Below are 25,034 nucleotides of genomic sequence, written 5' to 3' on the forward strand. Positions count from 1 at the left end.
AATAAGCGTAAATGTTGCACCACCTCTGGCTGCCTCGGTCTCTGAAGAGGATGGGGAAAGTTGATCTCAATGCTAATTGATGACTTCCTGCTGTGACATTTCAAGGGTTGATTGGATAGGAGTGGGAAAAACACACGCTCTGCATGGCCACCAACTGGTACACCGCTGCAGGAGAGAGGGCTTTAGAAGGCAAACTGGGTGCAGATCATGAAAGCGATTGGTAAAGCGATCACGTAGGGCGCTGTTATTTCAAGGCTGGTTGACTGCTTTGCTTAAAAAAACTGTGTGCGTCCTTTTTTTTTCTTTTCTTTTTTTCTTTATATCCCAATAGCTTCAAATGCATCACCAAAATGAGCACAACAATAAAAATCTATAGCAAATGTATTGTGTAGCATAAATTATATTAGCAATAACAGTAATATATGAAGGTACATTCTCGTAAATAAATAATAACGCGTACTGCCTCTTTCTTCAGCCGAATGACGCCGTAACGTAATTTCATTTTACAGTTCAAAATGATGAATGTGAAAATAAGATCCTATAATTAATGTAAGTGCAGTGTGACAAACTCCAGGGGTTTTAAAAGACATATAATTAGTCACAGACGCTACGTTACCGCAGCCGATTGCCGCGCGAAGGTTTCCAGAACAATTTGTTTTTTACTAGACTACTTCCTGTAAAGTACGTTTAAGACGAAGGAGGCTTAACGCACGCACGGTGTCATCATACGAGCTGCGATTTAACATCAAGACAAGCAGCAGGGGATAAAATATGGCAGGGACAAGGCAGCGTGCAATCAAAATCAAAACACAAGCATAATATCTAGGTCAAAGTATGATCAAAAGGGGAAATATAATCAAGTGGAGAGAGACTTATTAAAGCAACAATGAATCACAATCAAATATCCAAGACAGGGAATAAATATAGAAGTTCTAATGAGGGCAAAACATACGGGTGGAGTAGGAATGTAAAAACGTGTCAAATCTCTTGAGAACGGAGTCCCGGGTGGCATCCAAAACCAAAATATATAATCAACACGGATTTGATTGAATTCAACATAGATTCAATCCTTCATTAATCCCTATACAAGATATTACCAACATGTCAACATTAGACTTAATTGTCCATCGCTGATCTAATGTAATTAAAAAGAAAAGAGCCGAGGGTGATCCTTGAGGATTTTTATATACGGTACAATTTAGCACTAATTGCATCCCTGCAGGTCTTTTAATCAAGTCACCTGCTTTATGATCAAAGCGTCCAGAGAAAGCAACATCATTTACGTTTGTGAGCTGCTTGGCTTAACAAGATATTTCAGCGTTCTTAACAACAATAAAAGCAGGAATATTTTCCCAATACGAATGGAAGGATAAGTAACGCAAGAGCACAGACAAAAATCTCGCGATTGACACCTTGCACGGCAGAATAGAACGAAGAAAGAAGCAGGAATTTCTACATATAGAAACAGAAGGCACTGAGAAATCAAGGCTTCGAGTGACATGAAAACACTTCGCAAAGACCACTATGGGGATAGAAGACAAATAATAGGGGGCAGATCGTGGCCTAATGGTTAGAGAGTCTGACTCCTAACCCTAAGGTTGTGGGTTCGAGTCTCGGGCCGGCCACGACTGAGGTGCCAAGGCATCAAACCCCCCCAACGAATCCCCGCTCTCCGCAGCATAAATGGCTGCCCACTGCTCCGGGTGTGTGTGCACGGTGTGTATGTGTGTTCACTGCTGTGTGTGTGTGTGTGCACTTTGGATGGGTTAAATGCAGAGAACGAATTCTGAGTATGGGTCACCGTACTTAGCTGTATGTCACGTCACGTCACTAAACTAAACTAATCAGGAGAAAACACAGTACAGGTGAAAATAATCAGGTAACAAACCAAAAAAAAGCAAGAACAAATGAAGTGAACCCAAAAGTTGGCACAATTGTGTAAACTACACTTACTCACTCACTCATCTTCTACCGCTTATCCGAACTACCTCGGGTCACGGGGAGCCTGTGCCTATCTCAGGCGTCATCGGGCATAAAGGCAGGATACACCCTGGACGGAGTGCCAACCCATCGCAGAGCACACACACACACACAATCACACACTATGGACAATTTACCAGAGATGCCAATCAACCTACCATGCATGACTTTGGACCGGGGGAGGAAACTGGAGTACCCGGAGGAAACCCCCGAGGCACGGGGAGAACATGCAAACTCCACACACACAAGGCGGAGGCGGGAATCAAACCCCCAACCCTGGAGGTGTGAGGCGAACGTGCTAACCACTAAGCCACCGTGGCCCCCTGTAAACAACACAATAGTGTTTATTTATACTGCTTCATATGAATCATAATGTTAATAAAATACATTAAAAATGTTTTAGTTCTAAGCACCTGATCACAAGCCTGACAGTCAAAGAGAAGATTCTGACTCCATGTGGTCTATGAGGACAACAACCTCCTCATCAATACACAATTGTCAGACTGTATCTGAGTGTAGAAAGGACATTATTCATAATAACACACTCCGGTGTTTATAACAGTTTATAATCACACCCTCCAGTGTCACCTAAATGAGGATGAGGTTGACTTTTGAGTCTGGTTCCTCTCAAGGTTTCTTCCTCTTCCATCTAAGGGGGTTTTTCCTCACCTCAGTCACCTCAGTAATCACAGGCTTGATCATTAATGATAAATAAAACACATTTAAATATAAGTCTAACATTAATCTTGATCTTTTGTATAACATCAATCTTTTTGTACTATGTTTCTTATGTTCTGTAAAGCCGCTTTGAGACAACGTCCATTGTTAAAAGCGCTATACAAAATTAGACAATAAGCCTGCTAGACAATTTCCAAACTGGAAGTCATCAGTGAGCGCTGCTCACATGACCTGCCTTTTTATCGCCCGCGATCTGAAGCCGTAAGCACTCAACTACACCAGCGATCGTAAGGAGGTTCACGCGCTACGCGATCTTTCATCCGCCATGATCCGAGGTGAAGCCTGTCTGATCCCCTGAATCCTGCTTTCTCACAAAAAATAAATGCAAGAGCTTTCTATCGGGTTTATCTGCACTTTAGAACTAGGAACGAAAAAGAAGAGAAAAATCAGGATTGATTGAGACTGTAGAATTCAAGCAATGGGGATTTGACTGTTCTGCCAAGAAAGCTGGAGGTAAAGAGAAACATGGACCACTCGAGTCAAATAATTTTTTTAAGGTGTGAATGTAGATGAATTTGATTTTCTCTCACCCTTATTGGCTGTTTTTTGTCTTGTCGCTCTAACGACAAGATTGATCACCTGTAATGATGAACACGCTTGAAACTAACGCTTCACGTCGTGCCTAACGACGCCTTCACCTACGATACAATCGCTGTGATGCACACCCACTCACGGCTTATCGCGTTATCGTCTCCTCTTCTGTATGACTTGCTATTTAATTAGTTTGTTTAGTCATTTCATTGATTCTGTTAATGAAATGATGTTTCTGGGTGTAATGACATCATCAATTCATATTAAATAGCCACAACCGAGCGATTTGGTCTGGTCTTAGCTCTTGGCATCTTTCAGTTGGTTGTATTTGGTTGGTATTTAAGTGTCATTTGGTGCGACGTCATAAGAAATGAGACAAAACCATTAAGCCGTTGACTTAAAGACAGGAATTGATGGTTAATGGATACAGAATAATGGATGGTTAATGGATCGTTAATGTCGTTATCAGAATATGGGTGATTTTTTATTGTGGTCCAGAAAGCTTTTTTTTTTTTTTCCAAGCAGGTGATCTACCATGTTGTTTTTAACCAAAAAATAAAGAGCAACAGTGATAGATGGAGGCGGTGGAAGGGAAGGTGAGAGAGAAAAGGGATTGCAAAAGTGAGAGAAAAGATAGAATGGACAGGAAAATCGATGTAAAGAAATAGAAGAGTCAGAAAAAAAGTGGACTGTGGAAATCTGCAGAGAAGGATGCAACGAAGATGGAATGAGGATTGAAGATGTGTGTGTGTGTGTGTGTTTTCATGCTGCGTGCCTCTTAAGAGTAGCCCAGCAGGGCAAATTGTGTTGATTTATCTTGGCTTGTTAATATGCTCCTATATAGACATAAGATGGAAAAGTTGTTCTGTAAGTGTATACCTGCTGTTTGTGCGTGCAGGTGCAGTATGACGGTGTAATTTGCCCGTGTGAATACCACCAAGCTTTGTGTGTGTGTGTGTGTGTGTGTGTGTGTGTGTGTGTGTGTTTATATAGAAAAAGCACATGCAATTATTTTTTGTTTTTGTTTATTTTTTAGCTTTATGATGATTGATTATTTCTAATCCCTCTTTTGCATCTTACAGTAACGCTAGCACGGCTAATAAAGCGTATTGTTTGCCTGTTGCTGTATGTTTCACAGACCAAACAGTCCGGGGGCGATTCAATTTAACGTTGTCAGCACGATGGCGTAGATAATGAAGTGGTTGTACTTTGCACCGGTTGGCTAATTGTGTTTCTAAATCAAATCGATCACGTTTCATCTCTTAGCCCACCCACCATGCTAATTGGCTCGTTGTCGCCGGCTGCGAAGACGAGGATGCCACGTTCGCTGTAGAGAGCAGGCAAACCCCCGCTTTTTACCACACGTGTATGTTTAAACCAATTAGAAAGACGTCCTGTGGGCCTTTTTTGTGACAGAATTCCTCTCCAGCTCTGCAGGAAAGAGATTGATAACAATAGGCTACTTCTGCAGAGTCTGCACAAATTACGGAAGAAACATGTAAAGCCTGGGTCATTATTTTTGATATAGGAGAAGAAAAAAATCATATACAAGTAGGCTCATAAGTCAGTGTGAGCAAATTAGATAAATGCTAGATGCAGGAGAGTCCTAGTAAAGATAAAACGAGTGAACAGGATAGCTTTGGGAAATGAATAATCTAAAACAGCTGAAGTTTTTCTTATCATTCTAATGTTCATACTTTTCAGAGCCCAAAGTGTTTTATTCTTCTTATACCTCAGCAATCTACAGATACTTACAGTAATATTTTTACTGATTAAAAAATAATTTTTTTATCAATTATATTTATAGGTTAAGCTTGGAATATCAGCAAAGCGATCTTTCTGTGCTGACCAATTTGGATAAACTATGGGAAAACTTTTCCTCTAACTTTTACGAAGCACTAGCAATGGAGACTCACTCACTCACTCACTTTCTACCGCTTATCCGAACTACCTCGGGTCACGGGGAGCCTGTGCCTATCTCAGGCGTCATCGGGCATCAAGGCAGGATACACCCTGGACGGAGTGCCAACCCATCGCAGGGCACACACACACACACACTCATTCACTCACGCAATCACACACTACGGACAATTCTCCAGAGATGCCAATCAACCTACCATGCATGTCTTTGGACCGGGGGAGGAAACCGGAGTACCCGGAGGAAACCCCCAAGGCACGGGGAGAACATGCAAACTCCACACACACAAGGTGGAGGCGGGAATCGAACCCCCAACCCTGGAGGTGTGAGGCGAACGTGCTAACCACTAAGCCACCGTGCCCCCCCGCACTGGAGACTCCTTCCAAAAAATAAATAGTCAAATAGTCTAATTCTTATTAGAAAGACTTACAATTACATACACATGTTTAAATAGTTTTGAAACATCTTAAAATCTGACTAAGCAGAATTGGGAATTCATGCCACCTTTCCATAGCATTGAGCTCTAGTTTTAATTATATAAATCTTTTTTTTTTGTTTTGTTTTGCTGTGTTTTTTTATTAGACATGATTTTAAATAAGAACTAAGAACTTTTTTTAGGTCAGATTCAGAGTCAGATGTTCACCAGAGACACGTTTGGAATCTCGGTGATTGATTTCTAAGAACAGTGCAGATTATTAGTTTGTTGTTTGGACAGACATTTATGGTTTAAGCTGGAAGGATATCAAGAGATTGTCGTTGGGCAACAGCAGCCGGCGTATTAATCAAAGACGCACAAAGATTAATGGAGAGAAGAGCAGAGTTGATAAACTCGATTTTATTGATCGACGATCTTCTCGCGTACAAACTGGGACTTTACCCAAAAGTCTTGAGCAACTTTAAAGACGAGGAGAAATAAATTCCTATTAAACGATGTAGGAAATGGAATATGCTTTAAGGCTTATATGGAAGTAAGGAGAAGCGAGCAGAAAAACAGTATACACTTAACATTCATCAGCAGACAGCGCATGACCCGCTGAGCTAAAGTCACCCTCATCACGAGATCTTCTGCCTGCTCAAGCAGTCTTTTGACAGAAAGCAGTTTAAACAGCCCGCTTCATGCAGTTCCTTCCTCCAGATCCTTCAATCTGAACCTGAGGGACTGAGAGTGGAAAAAAACCATGAGAACTCTGTCGAGGCTAGACACGGGACATATGGCTGGGTGAGATAGCAGCACAGTTTTCACTTCAGCTTCAAAATCCAAACCACGTGACCTCAGGCAGCGAGGACAGAACGAGCGAGTGAGAGAGAGAGAATGGGAGAGAGAGAGAGAGAGAGAGAGAGAGAGAGAGAGAGAATTGTCTGAAGAAATCAACTACGAATGACACAAAGAGGAGCGAGGAGAGGGACTAAGGGGAAAGATGTGTTTGCTAGAGCCTTTCCGACTGAGTGCTAATCTCATGAGATGTGTGCGAGACTGCGATGAAAGATGTGTGTATGTCCCATATTGTCTGCAGAGAGCAAATGAAACACCCCAAACCTTCTGAACAGCCTCTTGGTCCCCCGTGCACTTGAGTTAAACACGGTCATGATGAGCTCCCGAACCCCGAACGGCCTCAGAAGTGGCGTGTGTCGGAACACAGCATCGTCTCTTGACGGCATTGTCTCGTTATTTGCAGATTTTCTTTTATTTCCTGTAACTCGCTACCAAAACCCAACAGATGTGTGAGACAATTATTGTTTAAATTAACTTCCTCATGCGTCTACTGTCCAAAAGTTGAGAAGTCTAACGTATGCAACTTGTTTGAGAATTACAGTTAACCTAAGATGGCCTAGAAATACACAAGGAACTTCAAAGGTCATCGCCTTTCTTCAAAGGTCATCGCCGTCTCTAATTCCTCTCACATTCCTCCTTTCGGTATGAGATGATTAACGACGGCCCTCCTTTTGTTGTCAGAGTGAGGGATGATTATTTAATTAGGCAGGACGTGATTTCACATATAAGACTTCGGGAACAAAATGATTGAGATCGAGGTAATTAAAGGTAGAGAGGCTTTGTGCGAGTGCTTAATCAAAGGAAAGCTTTGAGGCTGTCATGATGGAAGAAAGGAAGAAAGGAGGGAAAGAAAGAAAAAGGAAAGGAGGTGACGGCAAACTCGAGTCACCTTGAAAGTTTGAGATGTTATTTTAATTCCTGGCATAGGCCCAGGGACGGCTAATGATTATTTAACAGAATTGTGCGCGGCCTAATAAAAACGTTTGCTTTCATGGAGCAGAAGTGAGTTTTCAGAATGAATTTGAGAATGATTTTTTTTGCATGCACTTGGCCTTAAGTTCCCGTAGGTATATTTGAGGTAAGAATCTTTATCATCACAGGTACAAGGTATTCCCTGAGGATCCATTCCTCAATTTGATTTTTCCTCTTTCCCTGCATGGTAATCTGATTTCTAGGTCACCGGATAACTGTCTCTATGGCCAAGCGACCTGTGGGTCATTTGCAATTTCCCTTTTTTTTTTACTAGCGCTTTCCTAATCCATTCCTTGCACTTCTGTCTGTCGCCGGGAAAGATTAAACGTCCGAGTCTATGTGATTACGAGGCGACCTTGACGAGACTGCAAGTGCCGTCTATAGGAAATGAGGATCATAATCAGTTATGGTGCTCTGATTATGCATTTCAGGGCACATCACAGTGACGAATGGAACCTTCTTAGCTGCATAGGTAATTTTGTTACTGCTAAAAGCAATGAGTCTCATTTAGAATGGTACACATATAATTACACAAGGGTAAACTGCAGCGGTTCATCGGAAGGTCAGCGGCACCGAGCGGAGCTCCGAGGTTAAGGCTGGAATATTAAAGGGCGTCACGGCTAATTCGCCGCGTCACCCTTTAACCGTCTTTGAACGAAGCCAAATTATTCTTCAAGGTATCATCCATTATATTTTGGACGACTACAATACGTTTGTGATACGAGCTGGAAAAACTTTATGTTTATTTCAAAACGTTTACAACAAAGAGCCAAGAAAAAAAGCCGAACATTCGAATATTTCGGTAATAAAACACGGCAGCTGCCTCGAGCTCGGAGCACCCGAGAGCAGAAATCTTTCTCCCAATAAGGTCAGTCAGAGGAGCAGAGAGAAAAAAAAAATAGTGTAAGACAGAGTGCGAGTGAGATCAGTGAACGAGTGCAGTGCTGCCAAATAGCTAAGACGATTCGTAATGAACGAGCGCAGTTCTGCACATGCCTATGAAGAACCAGAATACCACGAGTGCTTTACAAGGCGTAGTTTCTTTCTTTTTTTTCTCTCCATTTCTTTCCTTATCTAAGCAGCACTCTCTCAATCTCACCTCCCCAGAACCTAGCGAAGGCTCTCTATTACTTACTGCCCCTCCTTCCTCTCTCAGCCACCTATTCATTTTTTTTCCCTCCAAGTGAAATAAGGCAAGGTTGTGAAAGTTGTTAAATTTTTTTTTCCTCCTCTCCCTCTATTTTTTTGTCTCTTTCTGTTCCAGCTCACCGCTATCTTCCCATTTTTGACTCCTACCTCCCCCACAGCTGAGAATTTAGAGTAATACTCATTGCTGTCATCTCTGGCTACATCTGTGCAGTTGTGCCTTCCTGAGATCTGTGTAATATCTGCCCTAGATGAAACTCCATCAGGCTGGGAGGCTTGCTGTGGAGTCTTTACGAGTGATCTGTGTGTTGTATGATGTAAACCGATGCAACAGCATGATTTTCATAAACGCTGTGCTCTCACTGAAGAAACAGTCATCTTTCATTTTGATGTTTGCTCTACATTTTGTCGAAGCTCAGAAAACTGGGTCATCCCAACGAGACCTGACTGACCAAAGATGTTGTGGATATCCATTACTAGGCCTGACGTTAAATTAGTCTGTAAAGACACTGTTCACCCATCAGTCCATTTTTATTTTTTCATGGTCCACCTGTAGCTAGGGTTCTAGTCCACCTGGATCGAATCATTTGGTCCAGATCATGTGGAGTTTGATGTCTCGTGTAAAGCCGTAACAGTCGTTTATTCTGAATTTCTAAGAGGCACATTTCTTGATTTACAGTAGTTGAATGCTTGGAAAATTGGGTGATTCCTTTGAGATCGACTGACCAGAGACGTCCATCGATGTCGAATATTAGGCCTAACTTTAATTAATCCATAAAAAGACACTGCTATCAGTCCTTTTTTATTTGTTTCTGGTCCAAGTGTAGCTAGGCTTCTAGTCCATCTGGATCTAGTTATTTAGTCCAGATCATTTGGAGTTCAATGTCTTGTTGAAAACCATAAGAGTTGTCTATTCTGCACCTGCTTGGAAAACTCTCTCAAACAGTTGACTGACCAGAGACATCCATACTGGGCCTGATTTTATTTAGTCTTTAATAAGAGGCACTGGTATCCATTCGTATGTGTTGTTTCTGGTCCATGTGTTCTGTAGCTAAGGTTCTAGGACACATCCACAGATGTCCAGTATTGTGCCTGACTTAAATTGGTCAACTTAAACTGTCAATCAATCACTATTTATGCGATACAAGTCCACTTTTGGTACATATTACATTCTAGAGACCGTTTGTCTCTCAAAAGTCTTTGTGTTCAACAAACATCTCTGAAATTAGAGTCCTGTTGGCTGATACAAGTGGATATAAATACCCTGAAAATGGTGTGCCGTTTCTACAGGGTACCTGGTTTGATCCTGTGCTTGTGTGTTTTAATGTCTAAATCCATGTGTGCAAGAAATCCTATCCAACGCGCATATTCCCACCTCATGCCCAGCATTCCTGGAATAAGCACCATATCCTCCGATAAATAAATGTCTAACACAGGGGTCGGCAACCCGCGGCTCCGAAGCCGCAAGTGGCTCTTTCGTCACTCTTCTGCGGCTCCCTGTAGATTTGGAAAATAGATCATTCATTCATTCATCTTCTACCGCTTATCCGAACTACCTCGGGCGTCATTGGGCATCATCAGGCAGGATACACCCTGGACGGAGTGCCAACCCGTCGCAGGGCACACACACACACACTCTCATTCACTCACGCAATCACACACTAGGGACAATTTTCCAGAGATGCCAATCAGCCTACCATGCATGTCTTTGTACCGGGGGAGGAAACCGGAGTACCCGGAGGAAACCCCCGAGGCACGGGGAGAACATGCAAACCCCACACACACAAGGTGGAGGCGGGAATCGAACCCCGACCCTGGAGGTGTGAGGCGAACGTGCTAACCACTAAGCCACCGTGCCCCCCTTGGAAAATTGATATTTAATTTAAATTTATTTTACTTTAGTTATAGGTTTTTGAAAAATGTCATTCTAAATTCTAAGATTATGATGCTCTTGTAACATTAAAATAAACCGTGTTTAATTTGTTTGTCGCTCAAAATATGCGTCATAACTGCCGACTTGCGAAATCCGACACACAGAAGCAGACGCATTTTTGGTTTGCTGCAGCACGCAAGTTAAAATTTTGTTGTCATGAATACGAAGAGGACTCAATTAGACACTGAACATTTTATTTGAAAGTAACCTTCAACCCAGCGTCTTTCTCGTTAAGGTTAGTTCAAACTGTTCAAAATATTTTTGTTTGCCTGCAGAAATAAAATGTCGTTTACTCGATAGCAGTTCATTGATTTCATAAATGCAACACACTACAGTTTTTTCTATAATTTCCATAAAGGTAACAAACGATATATTCAGTGTTATCTTCATTTTAGATGTCCAAAGGGTTTTGTGGCTCCCTGTGTTTTTTTTTTTTCTGTGGGAAACGGGTCCAAATGGCTCTTTGAGTTGTTTAAGGTTGCCGACCCCTGCCCTAACATTTGTAGTGATCTCAATATCTTCACACCTGCGTTTACCTTCATTTCTGTCTAACTAAATATAAAATAAACAAAATAAATAATATTGCCTATAGTGCTAATATTGGTGTAGTATGTCAATATACATAAACATATGAGCTAATTTATAGGCAGGAAAAAGAATAGTTGTAGAAGTTTAAAGCATTTTTCTGGAATAAGTTTTTAAAGAATTATGCAGACTATCAATTTTTAAACTCATGAAATTGGTTAAAAAAAATACTGGCTGCAAGTAAGTCATTGGGAAGAAAGAAGAGCTACACAGCTGGAATAAAACAATGAAATGTTTTGTGAGATGGTCTTAGCACTACACATCGGGTGTAAAACATCGCGAGCCCCGCCTGTCCCAGTTTGACAAACATGCCATGGCCTTGACACAAGCTCCCTCAAGCACCAATTTTCTGATAGAATCGTTTCTGCAAGCTGTGAAAAAAAAATACATTGGCTTCTTCCTCTTCTTCTTCTTCTTCTTCCCTGGGCTGATAGAGAATGGTGCTAGTAAAAACATCCGAGGAGAGGATGAATAAAAGCCCGTAAAGTCTTGATTGTATATAGACATCGTGCGAGTTCCGCTCTAAGACAGCCTTTCGCCAGTAACTGACAGATTTACACGTGACCATTATGTAATTTTATAAGTGGGTCTTCTCTAGCGAGAGTAGTAAATAAAAGTTTCGTCACTATTTTCTCTCTTAGGCTAAAGGCTTTTTTTTTTGCCCTATGGAAATCCATTGAACCGCCCTTTCAACAGATCCTCTCTTCTACAAATTCAGCATGTCGGTGTCGAATTTTTCTATAGAACTCCAGCAGCGAGAGAACTCTCATCTCTTCTGGAGTTTTAAAGAACCCGTGTGAGTGTGACGTCGCGATGAAAAATGCACCTAATTAAACCATGTTGATGAACTGGGCCGAAATATTTGTGTGGATGGTTAGAGCTTTATTAGAATATGAGGCTGATCTTTCTCCCCTCAAAGACTATCATCTATTTCCATTATGCTCATTAGCTACGGCTTCGTGTAGCAGGAGTGCCAGCTACTGTCTCTTGCTGTGCTGTGAGGTTCTGCTCTGCTTGCTCTGAATGGGGTTTGGCTCGCCGGCGTTGTTAGTGTAACGTGTGTCCGTGTCAGATGGCACAATGACCTTTCAGCTAACTGCCATTTCCCAAACAGGGTGCTATTATTTTTAGGTGGGGTGTATTACCAAAAACGTGATTCCTAAACAGGCTCTAAAGATATTTTTACAACATATTGTTCAGTGTGAGGTACCAAATGTATCGCACTCTCTCTCACACACACATACATACACACACACTCGCCCTTACTTTCAGACTGAGTGGTATTGTTTTTGCACCATGTTCACAAGGTATATCTTAAGATAATTGTAAATACACCTTAATGCAGCACGATCGTGCGGCTACATCGGGTAGCAACCCGTCTTCAATGTCTTCGATTCATTCACACAGGTGTCCTTTGGGATATCCAGTATCCCAACCTCCTAGTAAGTGAATTAGCTACGGTAAATTAAGCTAAGTGTGAACAAGTGTTTGTGTGTGTGTGTGTGTTCACAGTGCCTAGTGATAGATTGGCATCCATAGCATCTCATGCCCAGTATTCCCAGTAGTCCGGGGATTAGTTCTGGATCCACCAAAAGCCTGACTGGCACTTTAACATTAAATCTTGAGTTATTTGATTAATCTTAATTACTTGATTAATGTCATATAATAAACAAGTTCCAGCTTTGGTACTTTATGCATCTTTGTGCATATTTGTGCATCTCAATTCACAATGGAACCAACATGCCTGGTTCATGTGCCCATAAATAAACAGCCAAAGAAAGCACAGTGACCACAGGCCAGTGGATCTGACCTCACATGTCATGAAGTCACTGGAGAGGCTGATCATTAAGCACCAGCGAAAATAGTTTACTAGCATATCTGGACTCCCTGCTGTTCACTTATCAGAAGATGCTATCATTTGCCCTCCCAACAGAGCTTACACCCACTTTGCAAGCAGGCAACACTGTGAGAGTCTTTTTTCATTTTTCTAGTGCTTTCTACACTATGTTCAGTGACTGGACATGCGCATGGATGCTCAAATGGTGACCTGGATTATCAACTACCATACAGGTCGGTCACAGTATGTATGTGAGGCTTCAGAACAGCGTCTCAGACAACATAGTGAGCAGCACAGGGGCCCCTCAGGGGACAGTTTTCCTTTCTGTTCACACTCTACCCATCAGATTTTAGACACTGCTCACAGTCCTGCTACAGTATCAACTCAGAATAGTTTTGACGACCTTGCCATCATAGGCTGTATTAGAACAGGTCAGGAGGCTGAGTACAGGAGTGATGGACATCTTGGTGGAGTGGTGCAGACAAAATGACCTGCAAATCAAAGAACTGGTGGTGAATTTTAGGAAGCAGAAGACTCCCCCAATCCCAATCGTGCATCATGGTCACATCTAACATTAGCTGTGTGTCCAAATAGACAACAAGGACAGAGTCGCCTGTACTTCCTCATGCACTTATAGCAATCCTTCCATTTTCATTTATTTATTCTTTTATTTTTTTTCTTGTAATCTTCTGCAGGCTAAATACTAAGTGCCAGGTCCTTGACTATGAGAGAGAACAGCTAAATGTGAGGGCATTTAGTAGCGGTTTTCACCCTCAGTTTAACGCAGCCGATTGGACCACAGCCGAGTGCTCGGTTGACAGACATCGGAAGCGCGCTTAATTCATCTGTACGTGGGATATAATGGGCTGTTCTGACATTTCTTCTCCTCAGACATCCACCGAGGACCTGGTGTGCTACAGTAGCATGTTTTGACACCCCAGCACCTATCAGGTAATCACCAAGAGATAACTCTGCGTGCGGAAATCTTATCTCATCTTATGAAACACTACACGGCCCCGGCGGCGGATGGTACTGTATACCGGTGCAAGTCGCTGTCATTTCTGCAGCAATATACCATGTTCTCTACAGCGTGATGCTGGAGGAGTGCGATAAGTGTAAAATCGATAGCAGATTAATGGTCACAATGTTGCAATTACACTGAGAGTAAATGCATTATGAACCAGCGTAACGTAGTGGAAATTCTTGCTAATACCTTTTCACAGTTCAAAGCTGGGAGTCACCTTGAGAGTACAACGCTGCAGATCATGTGTATGTGGAACTCTGATACCGTCTAATCTGCTACAATAATCGGGGCATTTTAACAGTCAGACGATCAGATCGTGAGTGACACGGTTGCTTCTGAAGAGCATTTAGGTTATTAGTTATATAATAAAGACAACATAAAATCACTGAAATCATATTAGGCATAAGGTTTGACAAAATGACTATTTTTTTTCTTTACGTTAGACTACTGCACACCACTGGAATAGACAATGTTAGATGTTTTTTTTAGATGATTTTGAGCTATTCAGAATCGTGGGCTTCAAGAAAACCGGATGATAACACTACGCCAACGTATATATTTCCGTGAATTCCCTCTCTTGATGTGCATTTTGTTTTGAATCTTCTTTGAGTCTTGTCTCCACCCGCTGGTTCATTGGTTCATGGTCCGTTCTTAGCTTCTATTTCCCAATGTTCCATTTTTTTCCACGTCCGTCTATTACCCTTGTGACCCCTGCCATGCCTCAAAGCCAGTTTACAAATATAAAGAATTGAACATTTCTGGCTCCAGAATTTGACTTTAGTGTTAAAGTCAAGATCATCTCAGCTGTTACCATGACTAGACAAAAGTCATACTTTTACAGTTCTCTAACCCAAAAAATCTCTTGAGTCTTAGTGTTGAAATATTACAGGAAATTACTAACACCTAACACTATTATATAAAAGATTTAAGCCGTGTTCACACTGCAAGTCTTAATGCTCAATTCGGATATTTTGCTCAGATCTGATTTTTTTGTTTGGCTGTTCACATTACCTTTTAAAATGTGGCCTATATCAGATACCAGTGTGAACTGTTTGCTGTTTCGAACTGACCTGCATGCGCAAACGAACAATAACAATGACGTCACAAGCAGCACGCCGTTGCGCTAAAGTTGGCGAGGTTATGGAGGAAGTAAACATTGTCGCTTTTCTTTCTAAATGTAATGGTTCTAAATGTTTGTGTAATGGCAGCACAGAGACGCAGTGTTTTGAAAATTTTTGGATGTCGAGGGCAACTTTTGATTATTTGATCCATTTTGTAGGCGTAGTCACGTTTGTGTGCGTACTCGCCGGCGCATAATTGTAGATCGACGTAAAAGTCGCATCAAATCCGCCTTGGTTGTTCACACCGTGGCCACATTGGAAAAAATCTAATTTGGGTCTGATTCAGGACCACATATGGAAGTGGTCTGAATCTGATTTGAAAAAAATCAGATCTGGGCTAGATTTGAGTGTCCACACTACTCCTGAAGAAGTCTGACCTGGTCACTTGACCCCAAAAATATCAGATTTGGGCCACTTTTACCTGCAGTGTGAACGTGGCCTTGGAACATTTAGAGGAAGATATCTATATTTGTCACATATACATTATAGTATAGTGAGATTTTAGTTCAAGTCAGGATCAGAGCACAGGTTCAGCCTTAACATACTGTAGCTTTCCTGGAGCAGAGATGGTTAAGGGCCTCATTCAAGGTCCCAGCAGTGGCAGTTTGCAATGCTAGGGCTTGAACCCCATCCTTCCAGCCCCACCCTTAACCGTTTGAGCCACCAGTGCCCATGAGGCGCGTTATACATCTGTCTCAAAATGATAAGAAAAGATAAAATACAAAAGTCGGAGGAAATACAGATCCTGCTTGTTTCTTGAGAAGATCTCATATTGTTATTAACAGCATGACAAGGTTAAAAGGCTTGCTGCAAAGACAGACCATTTGTTCGGACCATAAACTGTGGAGGTACACCAGGATTTATAGCTCATTTAAAATCCCACACAGCAAGGCAACAAAGGGAAATTAGCATGGATTTGGCCTAGCAAATGTTTACCCCACCCAAGTACTGAAGGCGACTAGCGTTCGGCTTTTGGCTTCCAGATCCAATGTCCTTCCCATGTGGAGACAATTACCAGCGTGCTTCAAAAAGACGGCTTTGGACGGGATTAGCTCCATCTCTGGGAAGGAGATGAAAGCAAAAATCTTCCCTCCAGCTCAGTTTTACCCCGGGGTGTGCAGCCACTAAAACGTGTGAAAGCATGAGAAGGACGGAGAGCTGATGACACTAAAGCTCTCTGGCATCTAAATGCCTTTGGCTCTCACAGGACCCTTTTGGGTTCCACAGCAGCCTGAAATAAAAAATAAATAAATAAAAAACAAGAAATGATCTTCAGATCTGGCTGTGCTGCACAGATGTCCTCCTCCGTCTCGAAACTGCTAGCAGGTCTCACTAACGAGACTAACGAGGGACGTCTCAGAGTGAGACAGGATCCCTGGTGTTTGCTCGGCAAATTTAGCAGGGATTTGGACCTTTTTAAAGAGGTGTTAAATGTGTGAGGACAATTTTAGTTCAGGTCCTCAGGTGAGGAATAAAGTAACATGCCGTATGGCTTTATGGGTAAAGATTTAATAGTCGACAGAAACCTGCTAATGGAAATATTCGAGCAAATATTGTTTAACATAATTACGATTATTAGACTTTTGTATTTCATCATTTGCTTTACATATACAATAAACAGATACACAATAAACAAGGACCTGATGTACATTTCATTTTAGGATTATTTGAGATTATCTGCTCAATTGAGGTTGGGAGGATTTCGTGTCCGTTGTGAGGCGAATCAAAGAAAACAAAAACAAGCAAAGCTCCTAATGATCTATTCACCGCGACCATGTGTGCCATCGTGCAGCAAAAAAATAAATAAAATAACGTTTTAGACTCACGCTTTCAATGCATCGTATGCGATGGGAAAATAACATGGCTCTCTGTGACTCCCGTTGATTAACATTTCAAATGGAGTTCATCTAGAATGCAGCCTTGAATTTTGGCTTACGTTACCATTAAAGCATTTCAGATTGCATTTAATATAAAATCCCACCATCCTCGCTGACATCATCGTTCCTACAGCGAAGTACGATGGCGGTAGCATCATGTTAGACCGTTACTCTCGCTATCTTCTCTGATTTCTTACTGACTATCTTCGGTTAAGCTAAACTAATATACACATTTATAGTGAGAAATAGAAAGCTTTTTTCAAATATTTAGGTCATTGTGATGGCCTTTGGTAGCCCCAGAACTAATCACACCAATGGATGCATAAGTTTATGGATGGTTGGATAGATAGATTCTTTATTTTCTTTATTTTTATTTTCTAGTCCTTATGGTGCATAAAATGGTAGAAGGAGTGAAAAAAGCATACACTTAAATATAAAAGAATATAAACATTAAAGGTGGGGTCTCCGTTGTTTGAAAGCCAATGTTGACATTTGAAATCACCAAAACAAACACGCCCCTAACCCAAATGGGTCCCACCCCTGTATTGATAGCTCCGCCCCACACATACATACGCAACCCAGGCAACTAATGGAAAGAAATGTGTCTTTATCATAGCTGAAGGGAAGAACAATACGATTGCAGATAAACAAACAAGCAAAAATGACACACAAGCGTAATCATGTAAAGGACAAAGGCATATATTAGTTCTGTGTAACAAAGCAAAACCAACGTTACTCACCTATCGAGAAGGAAAAAAGCGCCTCGGCGTCTTAAGTAAAGTTGGTCACATATTCACAGATTGGAGTTTCCCGAGTCAATAACTCCTGAGCTAAACGCTGTTACTACACAAAACACGGTTGTAGCTGCATCTCTACATTACTACGATAGAAAAGAGGTGTTATTTGTGTAGTAACAGCGTTTAGCTCAGGAGTTATTGGCTCAGGAAACTCCAATCTGTGAATATGTGACCAACTTCCTGCTCCTTCAGTTCTCTCCAGCGCTGGAAAGCTGATCCTATATTAACACGTCCTACTTCTTACCTTATCGTAAGTCTTTCTTCGCTTTCTTTCTTTGTTTTTATCCTCCATGTCGATGTTAAAACCGCTTTCTGCTAATGTCACACATGCGCACTGAACACTCTCTCCGCCCATATTGACAAGACCCGCCCCTTTCTGCTCATTGGCTACACGTTTGTTTTGATTTTTGTTTTGTTTGTCGTCCCAACTCAGTTTTCTGAAGCTTTTCTCAAACAACGGAGACCCCACCTTTAACATAAGTGTTCGAATAAAATCCTATTTAGTAAACAACTACGATTTTCTGCACATGCGATCTGTAAAGTTTACAGTAAAGTGAAGTAACAATAACAGATAAGTTTTAAATACTATTGATGTATAGCACATTCAATGTCTTCTGTACAGATTTGTGGATGGAAATAAATAAATATGAAGTAGGAGTCTATGAAATGAGTAGAAATGTAATGAAATGAATACTTACGCAATCGCAAAATGGTGAAAATGGGGTAGTGGTGGCTCAAGCGTTTAAGGATCGTGGTTGTTGGTTTGGGGATCGGGATTCAAGCCCCATTACTGTTGGGCCCTTTAGCAAGGCACTTAAACCTCTCTCCTCCAGGGGCGCTGTATCAAAGAAAGAATTTCACTGTAATGTATTAATGGATGCGACGGATTCATATCGTTTAATCCATTTCAGGATGCTAAGCTATATGTAAAATATAGAACGGGGAGCGAATACTTATTCACAGCACTATATCTTCATACGGAAGTTTCTTATTGTATGCATATAGACATTATGTTGAGACATTATTCTGTTTGTGTTCTTCCGAGGCCTAAAGTTCTCGGCGTGTGATTCGATTCTAAGCTCTTCATTAAAGTCATATAAACATCTCACCTCATCTAATCATCACACAGCTTTGTGTAAGCGTGTGAGATCCCCTGAGCTGAAAAACATCCTTCTACACATCATGTAAGGAAGAGCACGAAGCTTGAAGTAGGTTTTTCATCCGCGACTTTGTTTTCCCTCTTCACAAGATAACAAATCGACACATCAGGACTGAAGCGTTTCCTGGTGGACAGCCTCATGGAGGAAAAAGAGCTTCACAGGAAATATAAAAGCGCTTGTTTTTAACACCATGTTTGCACTTTCTTCTGTCTTCTCAGGTGCGAGCCCAGTTACCGAGGGAGCCGCTGATGGTGAGTTTTTTTTTCTTTTTTCTTTTTTCTTTTATTAGACGTTAGAGATTTCCGCAAGAGAGAGAAGTGCATTGTTTTATTTTATCCACAAAGGTTCGAGTTGGTTTTTTAATGCAGTGATTTGTTCTTATTCGTGTTGGGAGATCGAGACGAGATACAAACCTTTTCGGTGTAGCTTTAATTTTGTAATTAAACAGGTAAATATTCCCTAAAACTACTGTCTAATTCAATAATTACATGAGTTCAAATGTAGGACTGAGAAGAGCATTAACCATGATATTATGTACAAACTGTAGGAATTTCTTAGCAATATCCCTCAGGCGAAAAGAAAAAGGCTTATGTGATCAAAGGTTTTTATCCCAAATATTATATAATATATATGACCTGTTTCCCTGGTGCTGTTCCCCTCTCAGACTGGTGTGTGTGTGTGTGTGTGTGTGTGTGTGTGCGCGCGTGCATGTAGCATCCCTTATGATTCTTTCTTTAGAAAGAATTCGGAAGAAATAACTTTAATCTCTGAAGCAATAAAATTAATCCCAAATCCTTTTGAAGTAATTATATTAAACATCACAAAAAAAAATATAGAATATATTTTAGATAATATGAATAATTACCCACCTCCTGGGTTGGGGGTTCGATTCCCACCTCCACCTTGTGTGTGTGGAGTTTGCATGTTCTCCCCGTGCCTCTGGGGTTTCCTCCGGGTACTCCGGTTTCCTCCCCGGTCCAAAGACATGCATGGTAGGTTGATTGGCATCTCTGGAAAATTGTCCGTAGTGTGTGACTGCGTGAGTGAATGAGAGTGTGTGTGTGCCCTGTGATGGGTTGGCACTCCGTCCAGGGTGTATCCTGCCTTGATGCCTGATGATGCCTGAGATAGGCACAGGCTCCCCGTGACCCGAGGTAGTTCGGATAAGCGGTAGAAAATGAATGAATGAATGAACGAATAATACTGCAATTCAGCCAAATCTGGCAACCCCAAATTTTTACCATTCTTACTGTAGCTGTTTTTTTTGTGTGTTTTTTTTTTTTGGTCATGTTCTTGAGAATCGCTACCTTTATAGATGAGCAATAATCAGGACGTGTAAATATTCCCAAGCTCCCAATCCTGTGTTTTTCTCAAGTGCTTTTGTAGAAGAGGAATAAAATTGTCCAGTAATGTCCTTAATCGAGCAGAATACGTCCTCACTAAACACCACAACGTGATGAGCGGCCACGCGACTCGTCGTAACGCGTGATTAGGGCTTTAATTGTGATTCTTTAGTGTGGCCCAGTACTGATTGACTCTGTTATCTTTTTTACTTTTAAATGTATAAAAGCTATGTCTGAGACCCGATCTGCCCCTGCTGTCCTTCAGCACGAGTCGAGTCGAGGCAGGCAGATGTTCCCTGTGCAATAATTCATTATTATCTTCAATCGCTTCCTTTAACGAGGTTTTTGTCCCCACGGTGGTAGAGACGATGAGGCGCGGTGCCACACGGCGAGAGGACAGCTGTCTATAAAAACAAAGCCTCATGAAAAATTCACAGACGTTATAATAACAAAGTCAGTGGAAGGTAAATATTTAATAGAGGTCAGGACGTGGCAGATACGGCGTTTAGATCGGGAAGGAAAATGCAGTCGGACCGCCCCTTTTAATTGGGCTGACCGTCGTTTACAAATCAGTAGAAGACACAACAAGAATCATTTTGAACTGTTTGCAATACTAATCAAGAATTAATTTGTCTTTTCTTAAATCTTAGAAAACGGCAGCTACTTCAACGTGATCATTGGTGGTAAGTTAAAAGAAGAATGAAGTTTCTTTATGAAGTGTTTCTCAATCAGCTTGAACAAAACACAAGGTCTCTTTATTTATAAATCAATGACTTTTAAGGGGAGCGGTAATATATTGTTTAATCATAGGACGTATCTTGGAGTTCTCCGAGCTAAGCCGCTCGCTCAGATTGCTCCGCTCTGAGGTATTACAGAGCCATTAGTGCCGGCCTTACAGAGCTATGAAGTCCGAGAGACGATATAAAACATTGTCACTTTCTGATGAAGGAACTCATAAAAGGCCGCGTCTGTGTGCCAGAAACATTAAGGTGCTTCACTCCAAGTGTGCTCCATCCTGACCTAATGCTTCCAATTTTCTGCTCTGCGACTTGCAGCGATGTTGTGCCTGTAAAAAGCTCAGCATTTTGCCTGGAAAAAAAAAAAAGGAGGATCGTTTCTGCATTAGATCTCCTTTACCATCAGAAGAGTTCCTAAAGGTTATCTGAGGTGAACGATTGGGTGTTAGAAGGTCCACACTGCTAACTACATTCAGTATCAGAATCAGTAATGAGATACTGAGACAGGTTACTAATTAGATGGGATAAATCTCCTAAAAGGAAACACTTTTTGTGGTAAATGTATCTGCACATTATGGTGCAAGGTCAGTCCAGTGCTGTTATTTCAAGCTTTCAGGACAAACACAAACCCTGCATACTGTATGTGTCTTAGTGCCGTTTTACACCTGGTCACTTCATGTGTTTTCTCTGATCCGATAGCTATCTGATTTGTTAAATCTGTTCCATTTACATTAGGCCACATAAATGCGTCTCGGCGAATCGGATATCAATCCGATCTTTCTACTCCCGCCCAAAATGCAGATATATTTTACCTCAATTACCCCGGCTCATGAGTCACCTGCGAGTGACATACTTCCGTTTGGGAGGAGTATAGCGCTGACGTATGTGGCTTGAACAACCACATTCATTTACACCTGTCCAGTTTCATCTGAAACGCGTCCCAGACCACCTCCTGAAGTGGTTCGAACGATCGGATTTATATCCGTCTCCAAAACGTTTCGGAGGGCATTTAGACCTGGTCTTTTTACCATCAGATAGCTATCTGATCACAGAAAACGCATGAAGTGACCAGGTGTAAAAAGCCCCATATATGTTTGATTTTTCTGTCTCATGCCTCCTTGGCATTTTTGGCTGATATCAGGAAGTGTTATGTCATTGTTCTCCAGCCGTCATCGCTGCGGTAGTCCTGGTCTTCATCTGTCTGCTCTTGGTGCTCTTTCGCTACATGTACAGACACAAGGGCACCTACCACACTAACGAGGCCAAGGGAAGCGAATTCGCCGAGACGGCAGACGCGGCACTGCAGGGAGATCCGGCACTTCAAGACACCGTGGACGAAAGCAAGAAAGAGTATTTCATATGAGCCTTATATAGACCGAATCCGGAAAGCCATGCCTTAAAAACTTGGTCAACGAGCAAATCGATCTGATCTCAGCTGATCACAGGGTTGAGTTCACCTCCCCAAAGCATATACAGTCATTATATTATATTCATTATAATGGAACATACAAAAACTTTGAGAAGACTTTGGGTAAATATTTTGCCTAGCATCTCCCAATGATGTTAAGCATTAAGCATGTGCAGATCTGATGGCTGACGAATTGTGACACAAAATCAAGGTAAATGAAGGTAAAAGCTGGAATATGAAAAAATAGCCAAAGAGAAAAAAATACCAGCAACTGACTATAACACTGTGGACAAAGTGTGTGATATTGTTTGAATGCAAATGAGATTTAATCATTTAATGTGTTTCTTCTTATTGCTTGACAATCAGTGTTTAAAATGGTGTTCATTAATTAATCAGCCATACATTGATTGTATATAGTATTTCTTTGTTTTGTATTTTTATGTATATCACCAGGCCGAATTTTTAAATGATTAAAGTGACTCTGAGGTTAAACCTCACAAAGGCATCTTTTAATTTTAAAATATATTCTCCGCACATTTCATTAGACGTAATCATTAGGCAATTGTAAATATCTATAGTAAAAAAAATTGTACTTGGTTTTAAGAAATCTGTAATGCTTGGACATGACCAGGCTCTCCAACTATATAAAAATATGTATGTATGTATATATACGTATCTCTCTCTCTCTCTAAAATATATATATATATATATATATATATCGGGGGGGCACGGTGGCTTAGTGGTTAGCACGTTCGCCTCACACCTCCAGGGTCGGGGTTCGATTCCCGCCTCCACCTTGTGTGTGTGGAGTTTGCATGTTCTCCCCGTGCCTCGGGGGTTTCCTCCGGGTACTCCGGTTTCCTCCCCCGGTCCAAAGACATGCATAGTAGGTTGATTGGCATCTCTGGAAAATTGTCCCTAGTGTGTGATTGCGTGAGTGAATGAGTGTGTGCCCTGCGATGGGTTGGCACCCCGTCCAGGTTGAATCCTGCCTTGATGCCCGATGACGCCTGAGATAGGCACAGGCTCCCCGTGACCCGAGGTAGTTCGGATAAGCGGTAGAAGAAGATGAAGATATATATATCGAGAGCCTGGTCATGTCCAAGCATCACAGATTTCTTAAAACCAAGTACATTTTTTTTTTTACTATAGATATTTACAATATATATATATATATATATATATATATATATATATATATATATATATATAGATAGATAGATAGATATATAGCTATAGATACAGATATATATCCCTTTCCTCTGGATATATGGGCTGCACAAGCTTGAAATGGAGCTATTTTTGATTCCAGCTTGAAACGCACGCTCAGTGGGGCCTGAAAAAAAGTTAAGCGAATGCCATTTACTGAGAGTCGATGCATTTAGGTCAGAGCTTGGCGGTTAGGATGCTCGAGTTCACTTCAAAATTCATCCTGCGGTTGTTGTCATATCACCTGTCACATCAATAAAGCGAAGTGAGGCGCTCGATCTGGCAACCGTACACGTCCGAGCCGGACCGTGACGCAAGCTTTAACACGTTTTACAGATGAGGTGATGTGCTTTGTGATCACGTGTCACACTTCCCTCGTTCCATCACTCTGATCACTACAGATTAATTTCCACCATACATCTCCATCCATCCTCCATCCTACGTATTCGCCTCCTTTCTACCCTCCAGCTAACATTTTGCCATCATAATTTGTGTTAAGTTTCAAGTCTAGTGGAGTTAAACACACACGCTAATTATATTTACATTCACAGTAGATGGAAGGAATTCGGTATTTACTGCTTATTTTACACTCTAAACATGCTCTTTTATAACCTTTTAATTAAAATGCAAGCGGAAAACCTGTGCTGTGATTGAAAAAGCTCTTAAATGACAGCGTGTAGATGTATACGAGGTTGGTTTCTCGTCTCCGGAGCCGTCTGTGGTTCCCGATATACTGCTTACTCTTCTAACTGCGTTCCCCTTCCATTAGTTTCACTGTACTTACTGAATCATTTAGAGTCGCTGCTGAATAACCGGCTTTAACAGGAGCCCAATAATAAGCAGACTTTTTTTTATAAATGTCTTTTATTAATAAAAGATTTTTATTAAACAAGCTACTGGGCAGAAGGAAACTACAGTACAATCTGTAATGTGTTTTATTTTGAGGACGTTTTTATTGTATGTTAATGAGATTATTATTTGTGTCTTTAAGCATTTGAAAAATCCAGATCAGTGATCACTGGGTAAACTGGGAATGAGACTAATGAAGGGATAAAGATGTGTAATGAAGCGTAGAAAGACTGCAGAAACTCAGTCAGGAGGCCTTAATACTACCAGAACTATAGCTGGAGGGAATCGACGGACAGACAGGCCGACACTAGGAAGGAAGCATAGATAGATAGACAGGCAGACAGACAGACAGAAGGATAGACACAGAGACAGATAAACACAGAGACAGAGACAGACAGACGGACAGATAGACAGACAGACAGACAGACAGAAGGATAGACACAGAGACAGATAAACACAGAGACAGAGACAGACAGACAGACAGAGAGACAGACAGAAAGACAGAAGGATAAGACACAGACAGACAGACAGACAGACAGACAGAAGGATAGACACAGAGACAGACAGACAGAAGGATAGACAGACAGACAGACAGA

General features: G+C 41.4%; 1 protein-coding gene across 4 annotated transcripts in view; it reads left to right on the forward strand.

The window, feature by feature from the left end:
- gypc (glycophorin C (Gerbich blood group)) overlaps positions 1-22,922 on the forward strand; it is a 29,100-nt gene extending 6,178 nt beyond the window's left edge. For 2 of the 4 annotated variants that reach the window (XM_060875760.1, XM_060875762.1), the window contains exons 4-6: positions 19,111-19,143; positions 20,886-20,918; positions 22,139-22,921. In XM_060875760.1, the coding sequence (XP_060731743.1) occupies positions 19,111-19,143; positions 20,886-20,918; positions 22,139-22,335 (263 nt within the window). In that variant the 3' untranslated portion in view covers positions 22,336-22,921. Of the gene's footprint in view, positions 1-19,110; positions 19,144-20,885; positions 20,919-22,138 lie in introns of all 4 variants that reach the window. The other 2 variants (XM_060875763.1, XM_060875761.1) reach the window with 2 other exon arrangements.
- Positions 22,923-25,034: the final 2,112 nt, after the last annotated feature.

Source organism: Tachysurus vachellii, chromosome 8 (assembly GCF_030014155.1).
Source record: "Tachysurus vachellii isolate PV-2020 chromosome 8, HZAU_Pvac_v1, whole genome shotgun sequence".
NCBI classification, from domain to species: domain Eukaryota; kingdom Metazoa; phylum Chordata; class Actinopteri; order Siluriformes; family Bagridae; genus Tachysurus; species Tachysurus vachellii.